Source organism: Aspergillus eucalypticola (assembly GCF_003184535.1).
Source record: "Aspergillus eucalypticola CBS 122712 chromosome Unknown BO83scaffold_31, whole genome shotgun sequence".
Taxonomy (NCBI): domain Eukaryota; kingdom Fungi; phylum Ascomycota; class Eurotiomycetes; order Eurotiales; family Aspergillaceae; genus Aspergillus; species Aspergillus eucalypticola.
The window spans coordinates 197,444-214,788 of NW_020290305.1; the positions used below are offsets into that span (position 1 = coordinate 197,444).

Sequence of the window (17,345 nt, forward strand, 5' to 3'; positions counted from 1 at the left end):
TTTTGACACACCATGGCTTCAAAAGTCCGAGGGATCTGCATGCCTTGCAACTCGTTAATTAGGCTCACCTGCAGCTATAAGAACCTTCTCTCCTCCGGCCTTCAAAAGAGATGAAGACAGTATTCTGCTTCACATCGAATACAATCCCTTGTTTTCTTCAGTGTCTGCGAACATGAGAATCAACGAGAGGTCCACTCGTGGCCTCAGTGTCCTTTCCCTACTGGCCCCGGTTAGCGCCACTCTCTATGACCAGACCATCCAGCTCGCCCAAGGTAAGGTGCAAGGTGCTGCTGCATTCAACGAAAGCAGTGCCCCGTCCTACATCTCCAACTGGAAAGACATCGCCGTTTGGAAGGGCATCCCATATGCTGCGACAACCGGTGGACAAAACCGCTGGAAGCCACCACAGAGTGCCTCATCCTGGAACGGCACCCTGAAAGCCACTTCATTTGGGCCCAGCTGTCCTAGCTCTTCAGCTGGCGATGGAGTGAGCGAGGACTGCCTGTCGATCAATATCTGGAGTCCCGCCACCTCCACCAATGCCAAGCTGCCGGTCATGCTGTGGTCCTATGCGGCGGGAGGTGAATCCAGCCAGAGTACCTACGACGGTGCAGGCATGGCAGCCAAGGATGTTATCTTCGTCAGCTACAACTACCGCACAGGCCCTCTCGGCTGGCTGACACTGCATGAGTTGGCCGAGGAGACTGGTGCGACGGGCAACTACGGTCTCCTCGATCAGATCGAAGCTCTGAAATGGGTATATGAAAACATCGCCGCTTTTGGCGGAGACCCCGAGTCCATCACTGTGGCTGGTCAGTCCTTCGGCTCTGGCGCTGTCTACCACATGGTCAACAGCCCTAGGACTAAAGGTATGATCAAGGGTGCGATCGCAGAGAGTGGCCTCAAGGACCCATACGATCCAGACATGTGGGGATACGGAAGTGACTACCGGAACATGACCTGGGCGTATGCCTTCAGCAAGACCTACGCTGAGTCGCTCAATGCGACGAGCGTCGCTGACTTGCGCTCTATGGACCTCGAAACAGTCCTTAGCGGTACTGGTGCTTCCGATTTCACCGGCTTCGATCCAGTGCTCAACTACCATGCCATACCCAACAAATACATCGTCAGCCTGGACGAGGGTGCACCCAATGACGTGCCCATCCTGGTCGGAAACAACAAAGACGAGGACGGAATTGACCTGTCTACAACCTACACAATCGCCGAGTACAAGTCAGAGATCAACTCCACCTACGGACCCTACGCCGCCGAGCTACTGGCGTTACATCCAGCTGACAACACAACCCAAGCCACAGCCGCATACAATTCGATCCTACGTGCTGGCTACTGCACCTCCACCTGGTCATGGGCCAAGCGCTGGAACCAGTCCTCCACTGAGCCCGTTTACTACTACCTCTGGACCTACTCGCCCCCTGGCTCGGACGGAGCCACCCACGGCTCGGAGGTGTCCTACGCGTTGAACAACCTCTACGCCCAGACAACCACCTCATATACGGACACTGACTATGAGGTGGCCAATGTCATGTCCTCGTACTGGGCCAATTTTGTCAAGACGCAGAATCCGAACAAGGGCGGCTCTTACAACAACGGTACCTTGCCGTACTGGGGTCCTAACGTGCCGACTGAGCAGAACACGTTCGAGCTTGGTAGCCTCTGGAAGAAAATTGCTTTCGCAACAGCCAAGGAGATCCAGTTGTACTTGGAGTACTTCAAGTATGCTACGCCCAGTCCATACTAAATATGATGGGTGTTCCTGGTTGCTGTATGTATATTCTGTCCCGTTCGAGGTTGATATTCTCTACTGTTAGCTAGCTTTGCCTGAAACATTGTACATCATACGTCGTTGAGCACCATCAGATACACTGGATGATCCTTTCGCTCCGCAGTGATAGGATATCTACTCCCGCGTACCCGCTCCTCAAGACAATGCATGATGCACCGGGGGACACTAGCACCGTAGAGGAAACAGGTCCGGTTCCAGGCGATGGTCTGTGCGTATAATCAAGCTGGCAGGATTAATCAGGATTCGGAAGTTGAACGAACCTATGTGGAATGGCACGACAACTCACAGAATTTGTGGGGTAACATTACGTAGGGCCGTCGGGGATCGGAGGGAGAAAGACATGGCCACCTCCGACTGAACCCTCAAATAGGATCTCCCCAGGCACAGGTGCTCACCCCACAGGACCGGGACAGAACAGCCTGTCCCCATCCAAAACTTAGATCCCTGAGATTTTTAAGTTGTCGTCTCGATCCAAAATACAAAGTGGACATTGTCTGATGGATAACAAGAAAGCAAAAAGAACAGCGAATGAGGAATGAATGTCCGATGTCGAGGCAATGTTCGTTCCTGTATCAGGTTATTAAAATGTTTTGCTTGGATAGAGAGACTATCTGGTGCCTAGAACACAAGAACCACAAAGCTTGAGTTGAATTTGCGCAGTGTCGCACCCATATCTATAAGACTTTCTCAGTACCACAAAGCCTTATTCCAGAAGAGGCTCTTGTCGTTGGCAAGATCATCAAAAGTGATGGACATAGTTGTATTGAAGTTGATGGTGTTCGTCGCATTTCCATTTTTCGGCCAGTAGATCTTGTCGTTGGGCCAGAGGGTGTTGGGGTTGCCGGTTAGGACGAAGGAGAGGAGGTACTTTTGCATGGTGCGCTGCAAAAGAAAGTCAGTCATTAGAAATAAGATAGCGATCAACTGAAGAAAGTACCTACCGCAACCGTGACATTGACTGACGATGAGGAAGAAGAAGTCAACCCATTAGCCGGCACAGTACTATAAGTACTATACCAGTACTAAGTCTGGTCCGTACCATGTGTAGCTTCCCCAAGATTGACAATAGCATTCCACGTCTCATTATGCAGCGCCTGAGTCAGAGCCAAGTTCTTGCCGGTCATGTCGAGGCCCTGACAGATGTCGGACAGACGGTAACCTGCATTCGCGTAATGCGAGGCAGGGTAGAGTTTGAGGATCTCTTCAACCACATCGTCCGTGATTGCGCGGAAGTACATTTGCAGCTCGGCAGCAATATCTGCTGCGCTGGTGACAGAGCTGGAGCTCTGGCTTTTATCGTGGCGCTCATGGGAGATCACAAGAGGTCCGCTGGAATTGAAGTTCTTCTGGTACAATTGTGCTTCGTCTTAGAACTGTCAGCTTCGTTGTCGTGAAGTAAGTACTGAGGATGGGAGAATTACAAGTATCGGCAACTATGTCTCCATCTGCCCACGGCTGGAGCTGGTAGCTGTAGTTGCTGGCCACTTCGCTGCCAATGGTCATCAGAGTTGTGTAATTCACGGAGCGCATGCAGGTGATATCTCCCCCTGGGCAGCCTACTGCAGTTGATACGTTCTGCCAGTAAGCCTATTTGTAATGGTAAGCTAGCCGAAGTGATAAGAAGGATTGTCGTCCTGACCTCTGCTTGGTGGTGACCGGCTCCAGGCACATATCCAGGGACATGATGTATGCCCCCTTAAAGAGCTAGGGCGCACGGCCACTGAATCGTTGTGGCGTCTGTCAGCGACCATGGAAACCCCTTTGCGGGAAGCTACTTACCGTCAACTGCAACATCACCTGAGAAGCACCAGCAGAAAAACCAGAGAGGGTGACAGCGTCCGGATTACCGCCAAATGCGCCAATATACTTCTGCACCCATTCCAGGGCTTGAGTGACATCCCAGACGGCAGCATTCGCGGCACCTCCCTCGTGCTGAAAGGTAGGACCATTGGCCAGGCCCGTAACTCCCAAACGATAATTGGCAGCGACGAAGATGAATTCCTTGGACAGATCAAAGAGACCTTCAGGGGTGCTTTGAATCTTGCTGCCACCGGTAAATCCTCCTCCGTGAATGTACACCAGCACTGGTAGTTTCTTTCCAGTGGCAGCGGAACGGATGTTCTGGTAGCGGTAGAACCAAAGGCTGTCGTTTCACGCAGCAGCTACTACTGTGCAATAGTCCAACGCCACAGAGGGCATAGTGAACGAAGCGGTCGTGGTGGTGCTGGTAGGCACCCTGGCAGGGGAACTAATGCCCAGCCGAGATGCATAATGCGAGGACAGTGATAACCATACTAGATGCACAACGATTCGTAGAAGAAAGAAATGCAGTAAGTTGGAAGAGTGTCTCTGGTGCTTGAGACATGTTATATACCTGTAGCAACCTCCTCTACCCCTGCGTCGGTCGATCTCTATCATGAAAAGGTATGGTCCAGCCAAGACAGAATGCGTCGTCTCCTGGCGCTCTTCTCCCCTTTCAAACTATCAGATCAACAAAGGGTATTACGAACATTTGCCTACTTTAATGAACAGATTAGTGGACTTTTACGGTGAGTGAGGTTACGGGAATCGGAAGACCATGGTACTTCATTATAACTGAAGGTCGGATCTCGGACACTATCAACCTAATTGTTACAGTAAGGGCCAGGGATAAGGTGGTGGGTTTGGATCCACACCCTTGGGGTTCAGCCGTTACAAGATAGCTATAGCTAATATTTTCATAGATGCCAATTCAGTCGAAGCACAGATAGACTTGGACCACTCTGCAGCGTCGGTCATCCGACACGGAGAGAAAGTTGCAGGCGCCATAGACCGGGAAAGATATATTCCGTCTACCTGAGCAGACGGAGCGATATGTCCTATCAGATAACAGGATAAAACCGGAGTTTGCTGAACCTGCCTTAGTTTCCTTTACCAAGTACCAAGACACGGGTCGACACCTTGTAATACACATCTATTCTCTATTTGAATCAGGCAACAATAAATTGTGGATGGTGATACCTATTGGACAGTGAAAAGTGGAGTCCGGGGATCGGGATGGTAAGTCTTCGCTTGGCACCGACCCTGGCGCGTAAGCTGCCATTGCATCTGGCACCACTTGAGTCTAGAGAATATGTCTCAATATTCCCTTGGTTTGCACGCGTGGTACTACTTTCAAGCTGCTTACTTAGGGACTCATGCCCCTCCATGTTACTATTGCGTAGACTATCAACAGGCAAAGTCGAACGGTGGCGTGAATCTATTGGAAACAGATCTCCTCTCCCATCAGAAATACCACAAAACCAAAACTATTATACGAGAAACATCATGCGACATGACCGTTATTGTACGTGGACCCCCAGGCAGAATAGCAGAACACACGGCGCATCAGACGATTGACCATTCTATTCGCTATGCTCTGCAGTGTTGGGAATTCGAACTTAGTCTGGGCGGACTAATATAGGCGGAATAGCTGGCCGCTCAGCGAAGGGCTATGGCTGCTGTTGTCGTTGGAGGAATTACCTGCAAGGATGCCGGACAAAGGATTTAGTATGGATTAGGTAGCATAAAGAGACCAGGGTCTGATGCATATCATTCCCAGATTCGGCCACCTAAAATGTGGATAAGTGAGTGGAAATGCGTTTGAATGGTTTTGTAGTCGAGACTAACTCTAACTCACGGGTAATCGGACCTCTCGGTTAGAAAGGGCAGACTTATGCCAAGTCTGAGTATCTTAGCTTTACTTTGTTTAAATTAGTGATGACGAGGTCCTTCGTAGGACTCTCACTTCCCCCGCAGAGGGGGAACGGACCCTGCTGTATTGGCCTCAGACGCCGCGTGAGAAGTGAGGCCTCTTCGTGCTCGAATACATAAATAGTCCTCTCCGCATTGCACTAACCCAACGCAAATAAACCTGCATTCCAGTACAATTTCTCCCTTTGGTGAAAAATTGAAAAATGGTGACCTTTTTCGCTTCGTTGGTCTGGGCAGGGCTCACTACTCTAGCTCTTGGAGAGTTGTACCCCCCATACTATGCAGACTTATCGTGGCAACCGGCGAGATCGCTATCCAACTGGTCAAATTTAACAGTGGAGACACGAACGGGAACCTTTATCGGCATGTTGAATGATACATACCCGGATGTCCGCCAATTTCTTCGGATTCCCTATGCACAGGTACGCACCAAGCTAGCCATCAAGGATCGGAGAGATTCGAGGCTAATATAATCACTTTATATTACTAGCCGCCTGTCGGGGATCTCAGATGGCTTCCGCCTCAGAAGTTGGCCAACTCGTCGAAGAGAATCGACTCGACTCGCTTTGGACCTGGTGAGTGACTTGTGTTGTGAGGGTGACCGAGGCGAGCAGCCTTCTGATGACCTCGTATCTAGCCTGTCCGCAGTATGTTGATTCCGGAAGCGACATGTGGGCAGAGTACGCGCCTACAAGCCTTCTGCTGAGTATTGGGGAGGCACCCAATCAGGGATCGACTGCTTGGTCCTCCTCAGAGGACTGTCTGTCACTAGCTGTGTGGACCCCAGCGTTTGCCAACAAGACATCAAATCTGCCTGTAGCTCTTTTTGTCACAGGTGGTGGCGGTGTCACTGGCGGAATTGAGGTTCCATCCCAGCTACCATCAAACTGGGTATCGAACTCCCAGGAACATATTGTCGTAACGATCAATTATCGGGTCAACATCTTCGGCAGTAAGATCATGTTGAACCACCCTCGCGCAAATGACTCGGGCTAATTGATTAACTATCACTCGATGTAGATCCTAAATCGAAAGCTCTGACTGAGACATCTCTGACTTTGTTGGATGTGCGGGCCGCAGTAGAATGGGTAGCCGAGAACATTCGGGCATTTGGTGGAGACCCAGACAATATCATGGTACGAGTTTCCACCCTACGAAGATCATATCATCCTAACCAAATGTTAAACCAGCTATGGGGACAATCCCAGGGAGCGGCACTCACTCACCTGTATACACTTGCCTTCCCAGATGACCCTCGCGTGGCGAGATTCGGGGTCATCTCTCAGCCGCCGTCGGTGACCATCAATCTCACCGAGACAGCGGATGTATACGAAGACTTCCACATTGTCGCGAAAGGCCTCGGATGCAACTATGGAGATGACGCAGAGGCAGAGCTGGAATGTATGCGTCAAGTGTCATGGGTACAGATTGAAGAGTATATCAACCGTTACAACGGCACCCAGTCCATCGCCTTCTCTAACTATATCCGTTCGTCCACCACAACCTCATGATTGTGTATTTTGCATATGAACATTACTGACTGATTGCGTGGATTAGCCGATGAAAAGTACATCTTCTCCAACGAGTCGGCGCGTTATGCTGCGGGTCGAGTCGCACGAGGCCCAGCCATCCGCTCGGACGCCTCACGAGAACAACCCAGCACAACGGAGTCCACGACGATGGAAGTAGAAGGCGAATGGATCTGCACTGCATACCGGGACTCTATCCGTCGGTCCTCCTTAGGACTCGAGACGTACCGCTATGAATGGGCTGGCAATTTCTCCAATATTAGCCCAGTCCCTTACCTTGGTGCATTTCATTGGTCGGATCTGTTGATGATATTCGGCACATATATGACTGATGCAGGAAATATATCAGCTCTGGAAGTTGCGACGTCGAGGACAATGCAGGATCACATATTGGCGTTCCTCAAGGATCCCTCCACGGTCAGCTCCACTGTGGGTTGGCCCGCGTTTAACGCTTCTGCTCCATCGGGCGGCCTGATCCTCGAGTTCGGCAATGGCACCACTGTTAAAAATATCACGGGTGATCTCCTCGAGGCTGGGTGCTGGGACTCTTCAGTGCCGTTCCTAATCTATGAGCCTAGAAAATAAGCTCGGGTGGATTGACAGCATAGTCTCGTGTGGACGAGGCGCATATACTAGTCTGTTGGTGGGCTGCTATCGTCGGTGGGGCTTCTGTGAGACTTCAGATATACCTTGATTGAGCCTAACTCGTGGCCAGCTTGAGACTATGTGAATGATTAGATGACTTCAGTGAAATGACAGATATGCCTAGAAAGGAACTAGGCCATAGTGATGCAATCTATTGGGGCAGCCTAAGAGCTAAGGGGGCTTGGGTGTAGCAGACCTACTCTATTTAGAGTGATACTATATAAATATATTTATCCGCCTAAAGACTCATCTAGGAGAAGAGCGTATTTTGATGTCCATTCTTTAATGCCCAGAATAGCGGTGTCCTCCTGTTCCGGTCTTTGGAATTAACATCCACCTTCCCAGTCTCTCACAAAGCTCTCACCCCAGCTTCAAGCCCATTCCCTGCCGCCAAAGACAGTACAGTCCGGCCCTCTTCGTTATCTCTTGCTTCCAAGTCTGCATGTCCGGTAGCAATCAACACCTTCATGATTCCTTGATGTTTGTCAAAAGCAGCCCAGGAAAGCGGCGTTCGTCCGTGGTATTTCTCTATGGTGTTGACATCCGCCTTGCCGGTTTCAAGCAGCGATTTGACAATCTCTAGGTGGCCCATTCCACACACCCACGAAAGGGCTGTGCGGTCTGATGTTTCATCGCGGATGTTTAGGACAGCTTGGCCAGTGGCTAGAAGCAGCTTGACTACCGGTTTCATTCGCTCGGGAGAATTAAAGAGCGCCCAGGTCAGTGGCGGCCGATGTTGGTAATCGACGGAGATGATGTCGACTTTGTTGGTTGCAAGAAGGAGCTGAACAATTTCTGCATGCCCAGCTCCTGCAGTCGATGATAGAGGCGTTCGACCATGATGTGAGTCTCTGGCATCAACGTCCACTTTACCAGTAGTAAGCAATAATTTCACGACTGGCACAAACCCAGCCTCTGCAGCCCACGATAATGGTGTCCGACCATCTTTTGGGCTGTCTAAAGCCAGGTTAGCCAGCATATTTTGCCCAATCCCAATTGCACTTCTCGGCCCTTCATCCATTGGCTGGACATGGAATATGTTCTCAGCTGAACCAGCTATACTCATTGCAGCCTTCAAATTGGGCGATGTGACAAGCAAAGATCCATGTTTTGCTTCTGGGGACGACGAAACAATCGGAATCGTCTCCGTCACGTCATCCTCCAGCAGAACAGGAAGCCCCGTCTTTTGGGAAACGCCCACGTAAATGACATTGTCCAGAATAACCAGCCATGGCCCATTTTCTTCGTCAGCGAGCCATTCCAATACCAGTTCTACGACATCGACGGCTGGGTCATCCTTTCCGGGTAGATCAAGACTGTTAGCTATATCTTGATAAGACCTTCTGTATCGGGAGATGCTGCTTGCGTTGACCCAGAATACGGATAGCCAGGGCACATGTTGGGGGCTTCGGTAAGCATTTTCAAGGGCAATGTGTGATTTACTGACTCTGTTAGTGACAATTATCATCGTTAGTATCACAAATAATTTTCTCACCCTGTGTCATTATCTCCAACGAGAGCTATGCTGAGAAAACGTTCAAATGCGGCTGCATCGTATCGTCTACCAAGCTCACTCATTATGAATTTACGACCAGTGAAGTTTCTATCTCTTTGAAATGGAACCAAGAAGAGCTTTCTGGGAGCTACAACAATCAGTAAACAGAACATATACTTCAAAACGAACAAAGATTGACCACGGACCATTTCTCCTCATAGGTCATGTTCTCTCCACATGCCCTGGTGGTATAACCGACAACAACTCCTTCGCATAAGCAGCCGCCACCCCGGCAGCATAAGGCTGCCATTCCTTGTTCTTATGCGAGTCGGCATAATCACAAATGCCTCGGATCACCAGGCATGGGAAATTATTCACCAGCCCGGCAGCCTCCATCTCGAAGCACAACACCCTACCTAACTCTGCTGCGAGTCGGTCTCGTTCATGCGCATCCTTGAGTACTTGATTCCCTGACGCAATTGTTCCATAATGCACTTTGGTATCATGGCCTTCACGTTCGTCTCGTTGAGTCGATTGTTCCTTATCGCATGCCTCACACGTCACTCCCCCAGCATGGTTTTATCCCGCCTCGAACAGGATATCCCTGTGTTTATCTCTATCGTGCGTGAAAACGGGCATATCCTTAAGCCCTTCCATATACTTAGTCATCGTTCCCCTCCCCAGAAAATGCCTGGCCCGTAGCAGGGCCACCGCATTCAACAGAATAACCGGGGACGCATTCAAAAACCCCGTGGTACAAACCCATTAGACGTGCTCTTCCCAAAGTCATACTGCACCACGCCCCCACATTGATTATCTGGTCGACCAACAACCACATCTCCCAGCCGGATATCATGCTCAGGACTGGGAACACCCCCGCCGATTCCCCCCATGAGGCCGAATCTGATGGATGGAAACGCCGAGCGCATTTGGATTGCCACGGTCGCGGCGGAGCTGGTGCCTATCGGTCCATCTGGGAGGACAGGTAATCACAACGTTGTGCCGGGCAATATTTCCCAGAATAATTATGTTGGGATCGTTGATCTGCAGGCGTATGCTGGAGTGTTCGGTGTCTAACATTGCTTGTGCGGCTGCTAGTTCGATTGGCAGAGCGCAGATCCAGCCTACGGTGTAGTCTTCGCGACGAGGTTGGCGTTCTCTCATTGTCGTATTCCCGTTGCCTTTTCTCTTAATGATGGGGGAGGTTGTTGTTGGGGAGTTTTGCGCGATCTTACACATGTCTGACAGCCTTGTCATATGCCGCATTTGGTAACTAGCTACTCATCACTTAGTACTAGTACTTGAGTAACTCAGCCTCGCGGGGCTCGGCTGGGGCTTGTCCAATCATAATCCACTTCTGTTGCTTGGGTATTCTAACATTCACATACTTCCCATAGCAGTAGCACATTGCCTTGTACTCACACTTTTACTATATATTGCTTGATGGTAACTGTCAGGCTATGTACAATACATAATCGAGCACTTTGAAAATAATAAATTTTTTTCTTATCTCTCTAATGCTCCAGTAAACCCAATCTTGCAATAGAGCAGCACTCATACAACAACTCATAAGTATATCTAGACATAGGAATATGTAAAGTAAGCAGATATTCTTCAATAGTCTCTCTGCTCTTGATTTGGCATGACTATTCGTGTACTCTGACCATAAGAACTGATGTGTTGCTATTCTACGCTAGACTTATACATGTAATTCCACCGGCCTAAGCATTTCGTTAGAAATAAGCAGATAACTGAGTTGATCTTAGGCTCCTACAAAGCGGCTCATAATACCTCGGCTCGCCTTGGCTAAAAGCCAACTCCGAGCCTGCCTACTCGGGCCCACAAACCTTCATGTCATTAAGTAGGTTAATTGACTTGAATTTTCCCGCCCATCCTTCAATCCTCGAGCTTCTACCGAGTCGTTAAACGACTCGTTGACGGCTAAAAAAACAGTTGTAGATCAGAGTTCTAGAAATTGCTTTCGGCTGAATACAATCTACTTCAGAACAATGGCAGGCTACTCTCGGTCATGGTAAGCAACATCCCTGTGTTGGATCACCTTGAAGATACCTGAGGCATTTTGGACCCTGCGCAAGAAGCCCGCTGACTAAGATTTTGATGTTGCAATTAAATGACTATTGCGTTAGGTGGTGGCCTTATGGAACACCCCAAGTAGAATGATCAGGAAATAGTATGAACCTCTCAAAAAGCTGCTAGAGACATTATTCAGTGCGAACCATCCAAAACCTCAAATCAGAATCCCGAATAATGAGCCAGGGATGGTCATGAGGCTCATTGGCCATGTGCAGTGGAACGGGCCCTAGCCGCCCCAGACTTTAACTGACGCTAACAAACCAACCGAAATGAACCATAAGCAAACAGCAAATCATTATCACACCCAGCTGTTTTAGCGTCTTTGGACCCTGAAACTTGTCCTATCGAAGGCCTTTGGTGCAGTTCGAGCATTTTTCCGCTATTGTGCACCCTCCACTTCGTGTCAAGTCTAAGCCTCGTTGGGGGCATTCACCCCTCCTGGAAGGAGACCGTGGTGAACTAAACTCCATTCCGAACCACATGGTCAAACTCTCATGTCCACTTACAACCCACCCAAATCTGACAATCTTATGCTGGTTCTTATTAGAATAAAGCCGCCCGATGATTCCCAAGATTTCCCGCTGATCATCAATCACACTCGTTTACACAACCACCATGGTATTCGCTCATTACATAGCAGCGGCATTCACCGTCGCCGCGTTGGCCGGTACCCCCGCTGCAATCGATCTCGACATCACCGACGAACGTACGTTTCCTTCTCCCATCACTCATGCAAGCGAACCCCTCTGACGCCTCGCAGAATCCATCAAAGATGCTGCCGCCACAGCCGCCTTTAACGCCATGTCCTACTACACGGGCAATCAGACTGGCCAAATCCCCGGGTACATCAACCACACCTGGTGGGAAGGCGGCGTACTCTTCGACACCATGATCCGGTACTGGTATTTCACCAACGACGCCTCTAATAACGCCGCCGTCAGCCAGGGCATATATCACCAACGTGGCGCCGGGAATGACTACATGCCCAGCAACTGGTCTTCATACATGGGTAACGACGACCAGGTAGCCTGGGGCCTCGCCGCCATGACAGCGGCAGAGCTTAACTACCCGGAGGACGCTGGAATGCCGTCGTGGGTGGATCTAGCGGAGCGGGTATTCGATGTGCAATCCGCCCGTTGGGACAACAGCAGCTGCGAAGGTGGTCTCCGCTGGCAGATTTGGCCTTACCAAGTCGGATACACAATGAAGAACTCTATGAGCAATGGGGGTTTGTTCCAACTCGCGGCGCGGTTGGCTCGGTATACCAATAACCAGACCTATGTCGATTGGGCAGATACAATTTGGGACTGGAGTTCCCGGATTCTAGTCGATCAAGAAAGTTGGAATGTCGCTGATAGTACTAATGCGGAAAATGATTGTACGAACCTCGGTAACAATCAGTGGTCGTATAACTACGCGCTGTATCTGAGTGGCGCGGCATATATGTACAACTACGTAAGTGGTTATGCACGCTCTGGTATAGACAGAGGACTAACAAGGAATAGACAAACGGAGAGACCACGCAGTGGAAGACGGCCCTGGATGGGTTGTTGAACAGTACCTTACAAACATTCTTCCCCGCTAAATTCGGCGGTGAGATCATGTCTGAGGTGCTTTGTGAACCCGCGAACGTCTGTAACGACAACGAGATAACTTTCAAGGGTCTTCTGGCGGAGAGTCTCACCATAACGAGCATGCTTGCGCCATATACATCATCCGACATTCTGCCGCGCCTACAAGGCTCGGCTGTTGGCGCTGCGAAGCAATGCAGTGGCGGAAGTAGTAAAGCAACTTGTGGACAGCACTGGTACCAATCGAGCTGGGATGGCACGGAGGGCATTGAGGAGGAAATGAGCGCAACGAGCATCTTCACATCCAACCTGGTGGCGTATAAGCACCTGTCTCCGGCTACGAAGACTACGGCGACAAATGTGACCTCCTCAGCTGGTACGGATACTGGAAATGGAACGACTACTGCCAGCACGACAGCAGGAAGCAACAGTGTTGTCCCGACAAACGGTGCCAATTCTCTGCCTTGCAGACACTTTGGTGTTGCTGTTGCTATTGTGGCGGGCGCTTTTGCCATTGCTTAAGTGGTTAAGTCTAGCTTACATAGCTAGACTCGATTACTCGAATGCAGCGCAGTCAGAGCACTTTTACTGGACTTGATGGCTTGCATGGGTGGAAACCTTTCATATCTTCTTCATAATTTGTAAAAATACATTTATTGTCGCTTCTTGGCCAGTCCTCTGAAGCCGAGTAACGATTATTCTCACAAAGCGGAACAGAATTTGGATCATGATTGTTCGTCCAGCTTTACAGCCCCGAACGAAGGATCTAGCGTCCGTAGTAGGGTCCCCGCAAGAGCAGGATCCAGGCAGCATTCTAGGCAACATACCCCTATTTACTGATACCATTGGCTTGTCAATTGGCCTTTTTTGTTTCGTTCTCGCCCCTCCTACTTACTAAGAAGCACACTAGGATAAGTCTAATGCGACCGACGAATAAGAATTCATCCTCTCTACCCAACACGAGCCCGATCCACTCTCGGTCTTTGCAACAATCGCAAAACCCGCTTTAAGAAGCTTCTCAACCGCCCATCATCATCACTATCTCAGGGAACCAACACGCAGACACGACTGAAGACGGACACAATGAGAATCAATCAAAAACAACCAGAGATAACTCTATACCGCGGCTTCCCCGGCACGGGGATCTACACATGGTCACCCTTCGTCACGAAACTTGAAGTCCGGCTCCGGTTTAGAGGACTATCTTATCGCACTGAAAGTGGGTCTGTTCGCGCGGCGCCACGGGGAAAAGTGCCTTATGTTACTATTTGCGATGAAGACAAATCTGGGCCAGATCAGGCTCGGACAATGTCTGATTCGGATCTCATCATACAGGATCTCGTCAATGACGATATCCTCCCAGACCTAAATGGCGACTTGAGTGTTCAGGACAAGGTTCTTGACTCGGGGATTAGAGCGTTGTTGGAAGACAAACTGTACTTTTTGCAGGTATCAATACCGTCCACCCCGTCTGTACATCGTGTTTGATTGACGAGAAATAGGGTTATGAAAAATGGATTGACAATTACTATTCCATGCGGGAGCATATCCTAGCCTCACTGCCGTATCCTGTCCGGATAATCGTGGGACATCTCATCTACCGGAAACAGTATCAGACGTTGCATGGGCAAGGGACATTACGCTATTCGGCAGAAGAACGGAGCGCATTCAAGAAACAGATATGGGAGGATATTAACGCCTTGTTAGAGGATTCCAGGTTGCAGAGTGATCGCAAGGGACCGTATTGGGTGCTTGGGGGTCTGCATCCAACTGAGGCTGATGCTACGCTGTTTGGGTTCATTGTGGGGGCTTTGATCTGTACCGCGTAAGATTCCTGTTCGGGGGAGTAGTACGTCTTGGGTACTAATTATATGCAGGTGTCCTGAAACGCAGGCGATCGTGAGAGGATTACCAGTTCTGGTAGATTATGCGCAGAGGATTCATGATCGGTACTTTCCGGATTATGAGCTTTGGGCGGAGGAGTAGTAGTTCCAACCTTGTTCTTGTTTGGCATCCTTAATTGGGAGTTGTGTCAACACATGCCATATGTTGCTAAATGCGTTGGAGACAAGTGGGTTGGTCAGCCATAACAGGAAAACATGTGTGTGATCTAGATCATTCCGGAAACACCGATACGGTGAAAATAACCCGCGGAGTGCATTAGGTAGATAACCTGCTAGACGCCATAAACAGTAAGGTGCCATGAAAGGACTGCGAGCTTATAACCTATCTTAAGGTAATAATACTCCAAACGGATCACTACATCATCAACAATTACCACTTTCTAGACTCTTCCACAAGACATAGACCCAGAGCCAAGAGCCTCTAGATAAGCTCCAGATAAGCATTGCCTTGAAACAAGGCCATGCCGATCCAACCATCTTATCAACCAGACGCCGGAAGGGACCACTCCGCGGACCCGCCTCGGGCCGACGTCATCCTGAAGTCAACCCGATTCTTCGCCGAGCTCTAAGATGCCGGTCCTACTGTTCTCGGAACATTGTGTACCGGTCTAGAAATAGAGTAATCCAGAAAACTTGGCTATGACTGGTTGGGAGCAAACCCGCGGATGATTAACTAGCCTGGTTGTCAGATGTGGGTATGCTTCATGAGGGCTAAGCTGTAGACCGAAGGTATACGTAAGAGGAGGTGATTGTGTTACTTGTCTGTGCTATATAAAACCTATCGAGAAGGCTCATGATTCTCAATTGAACACCATTTTCTTGTTCAACGTTAGTTAGAAGATCATATTGCTAGTTGTCGAAATGAAGGAACCACAGGGCGCTCCCGCATCGGGCATCCACTTCCCGCAGGGTATACTACCCTCCTCATCACATGTTCTGCAGAGCCCTGGACTGACACTGCAGCGTAGGAGTATCGGTAAAAGTGACAGAAGAGGTTCAAAAGATCGCGGATATGTTCCGTGTGGATGGAGACACGCTTCGACGTATCACCGACCATTTTGTCAAGGAGATGGAGAAGGGTTTGTATACAGCCCTGACCACACATTGTAGTAAAGGCTCTGACATTATCTCTGCTTAGGACTGGAAAACTCCGATAGCGATATTGTACGCTTTGTTCACTCACCTACATATTCTGATAAACTGACACATGCCAGCCAATGAACGTAACCTGGGTTACCAAGTCCCCGACCGGTCACGAAACAGGCCAATACCTGACCGTGGATATGGGCGGAACCAATCTCCGCGTGTGCAACGTCACTCTAACAGAAGAGAAAGGAGGATACAAGATTGCACAAAGCAAATTCAAATTACCGGGTGGCTTGAAAACAGGTAATGCGCAAGAGCTATGGGCATACATTGCGGACCGTGTGGCAGACTTTCTGCGCGAGCGTGAATTGACTCCCCGCCCGGGCGAGAAACTACCACTTGCGTTTACTTTCTCGTACCCGGTGACGCAGGATAACATCCGACATGGAGTGTTGCAGCGTTGGACAAAGGGATGGGATGTATCTGGGGTAGAGGGTGAGGACGTTGTTGCACAGTTGGAAGAGGTGTTTCAGGAGAGGGTAAGCTCTTCTATACCATCTAGGTATTACAGCACTGACTTGCTCATCGACAGAACGTCCCTGTGCACATCGTGGCATTAGTGAATGACACAACAGGAACGCTCATCGCATCAGCATACAAAGACCCCGAGATCAAGATCGGTAGCATTTTCGGCACTGGGTGCAACTCAGCATACATGGAAAAGATCGGGCGCGTGCCGAAGATTGCAGAGCACCATCTCCCCGCCGACCAATACGTCGCAATCAATACCGAGTATGGCGCCTTTGACAACAGCCATCGGGTTCTTCCGCGATGCCAATTCGACCTCGAGATTGACCGTGCTTCTCCGCGACCGGGTCAACAGACATATGAAAAGATGGTGGCTGGGCTGTACGTGGGAGAGATAGTGAGGCTTATTATTGTTCATTTACATGAGAAAGCCGGCTACCTGGAGAACATGGACCTCGGTCGTCTGCGACATATTCACGCTATGGAATCGTCGTGTGTCTCGAGGATGGAAGAGGACGGGTCAGCGGAGGATAGCGCGATGGCGGAGACACGAAAATTCCTTAAAGAGGAATTTGGCATTGAGCCAACATGCGAAGAACTCCGTGTCTGTTGTCGTCTCGGGGAAATTGTTTGCACGCGTGCGGCCAGGTTGTATGCGTGCGGCATTGCGGCTATCTGTAAGAAGGAGGGCATTCGCCAAGGCCGTGTTGGTGTGGATGGGTCTACTTTTGAGAAGCTTTTCCGGTTCAAAGAGCGGGCAGCGGCTGCTTTACGAGAAATCCTCGAGTGGCCTGACGGCTCAGAGGACTTGATTACCTTTGTGCCTGCAGAGGATGGGTCGGGAATTGGTGCAGCTTTGATTGCAGCGTTGTCTGGGAGAGACTGAACTGCAGGAGGGGTTGACATGGTCTCACGAATAACGATATACGAAGCACTTCCATTCATCTGAAGACTGTT

The 17,345-nt window shown here is 49.8% G+C and overlaps 8 protein-coding genes across 8 annotated transcripts; 5 read left to right on the forward strand and 3 right to left on the reverse strand.

The window, feature by feature from the left end:
* Positions 1-172: 172 nt before the first annotated feature.
* On the forward strand, positions 173-1,759 carry BO83DRAFT_455321 (carboxylesterase/lipase family protein; the record flags this gene model as incomplete). Its single annotated transcript, XM_025537024.1, has 1 exon — positions 173-1,759. One exon carries the CDS (start codon positions 173-175, stop codon positions 1,757-1,759), a length of 1,587 nt encoding a protein of 528 aa, XP_025383850.1.
* Positions 1,760-2,491: 732 nt separating this feature from the next.
* Positions 2,492-3,598, reverse strand: BO83DRAFT_402492 (uncharacterized protein; the record flags this gene model as incomplete). Its single annotated transcript, XM_025533536.1, has 6 exons — positions 2,492-2,686; positions 2,746-2,826; positions 2,869-3,170; positions 3,226-3,379; positions 3,444-3,499; positions 3,580-3,598. 6 exons carry the CDS (start codon positions 3,596-3,598, stop codon positions 2,492-2,494), a joined length of 807 nt encoding a protein of 268 aa, XP_025383851.1.
* A 2,121-nt stretch (positions 3,599-5,719) lies between these two features.
* Positions 5,720-7,863, forward strand: BO83DRAFT_346382 (alpha/beta-hydrolase). Its single transcript, XM_025528775.1, has 6 exons — positions 5,720-5,958; positions 6,027-6,111; positions 6,174-6,488; positions 6,557-6,672; positions 6,727-7,024; positions 7,094-7,863. Exons 1-6 carry the CDS (start codon positions 5,740-5,742, stop codon positions 7,648-7,650), a joined length of 1,590 nt encoding a protein of 529 aa, XP_025383852.1. The 5' UTR covers positions 5,720-5,739; the 3' UTR covers positions 7,651-7,863.
* Positions 7,864-8,059: 196 nt separating this feature from the next.
* Positions 8,060-9,288, reverse strand: BO83DRAFT_402494 (ankyrin; the record flags this gene model as incomplete). The annotated part of the gene is made up of 2 exons (XM_025533537.1): positions 8,060-9,152; positions 9,206-9,288. The coding sequence occupies 2 exons, from the start codon at positions 9,286-9,288 to the stop codon at positions 8,060-8,062; spliced, it is 1,176 nt and encodes a 391-aa protein (XP_025383853.1).
* Positions 9,289-9,427: 139 nt separating this feature from the next.
* On the reverse strand, positions 9,428-10,369 carry BO83DRAFT_402495 (5'-methylthioadenosine/S-adenosylhomocysteine nucleosidase family protein; the record flags this gene model as incomplete). Its single annotated transcript, XM_025533538.1, has 3 exons — positions 9,428-9,768; positions 9,954-10,159; positions 10,284-10,369. The coding sequence occupies 3 exons, from the start codon at positions 10,367-10,369 to the stop codon at positions 9,428-9,430; spliced, it is 633 nt and encodes a 210-aa protein (XP_025383854.1).
* Positions 10,370-11,896: 1,527 nt separating this feature from the next.
* BO83DRAFT_420462 (glycoside hydrolase family 76 protein) lies at positions 11,897-13,566 on the forward strand. The gene is made up of 3 exons (XM_025534936.1): positions 11,897-12,005; positions 12,060-12,754; positions 12,805-13,566. The coding sequence occupies exons 1-3, from the start codon at positions 11,915-11,917 to the stop codon at positions 13,390-13,392; spliced, it is 1,374 nt and encodes a 457-aa protein (XP_025383855.1). The 5' UTR covers positions 11,897-11,914; the 3' UTR covers positions 13,393-13,566.
* Positions 13,567-13,925: 359 nt separating this feature from the next.
* BO83DRAFT_440810 (glutathione S-transferase family protein) lies at positions 13,926-14,856 on the forward strand (the record flags this gene model as incomplete). The annotated part of the gene is made up of 3 exons (XM_025536289.1): positions 13,926-14,319; positions 14,373-14,695; positions 14,748-14,856. Exons 1-3 carry the CDS (start codon positions 13,954-13,956, stop codon positions 14,854-14,856), a joined length of 798 nt encoding a protein of 265 aa, XP_025383856.1. The 5' UTR covers positions 13,926-13,953.
* A 779-nt stretch (positions 14,857-15,635) lies between these two features.
* BO83DRAFT_411374 (hexokinase) lies at positions 15,636-17,298 on the forward strand (the record flags this gene model as incomplete). The annotated part of the gene is made up of 5 exons (XM_025534307.1): positions 15,636-15,684; positions 15,743-15,853; positions 15,913-15,938; positions 15,989-16,399; positions 16,453-17,298. 5 exons carry the CDS (start codon positions 15,636-15,638, stop codon positions 17,272-17,274), a joined length of 1,419 nt encoding a protein of 472 aa, XP_025383857.1. The 3' UTR covers positions 17,275-17,298.
* Between the last annotated feature and the right edge of the window lie 47 nt (positions 17,299-17,345).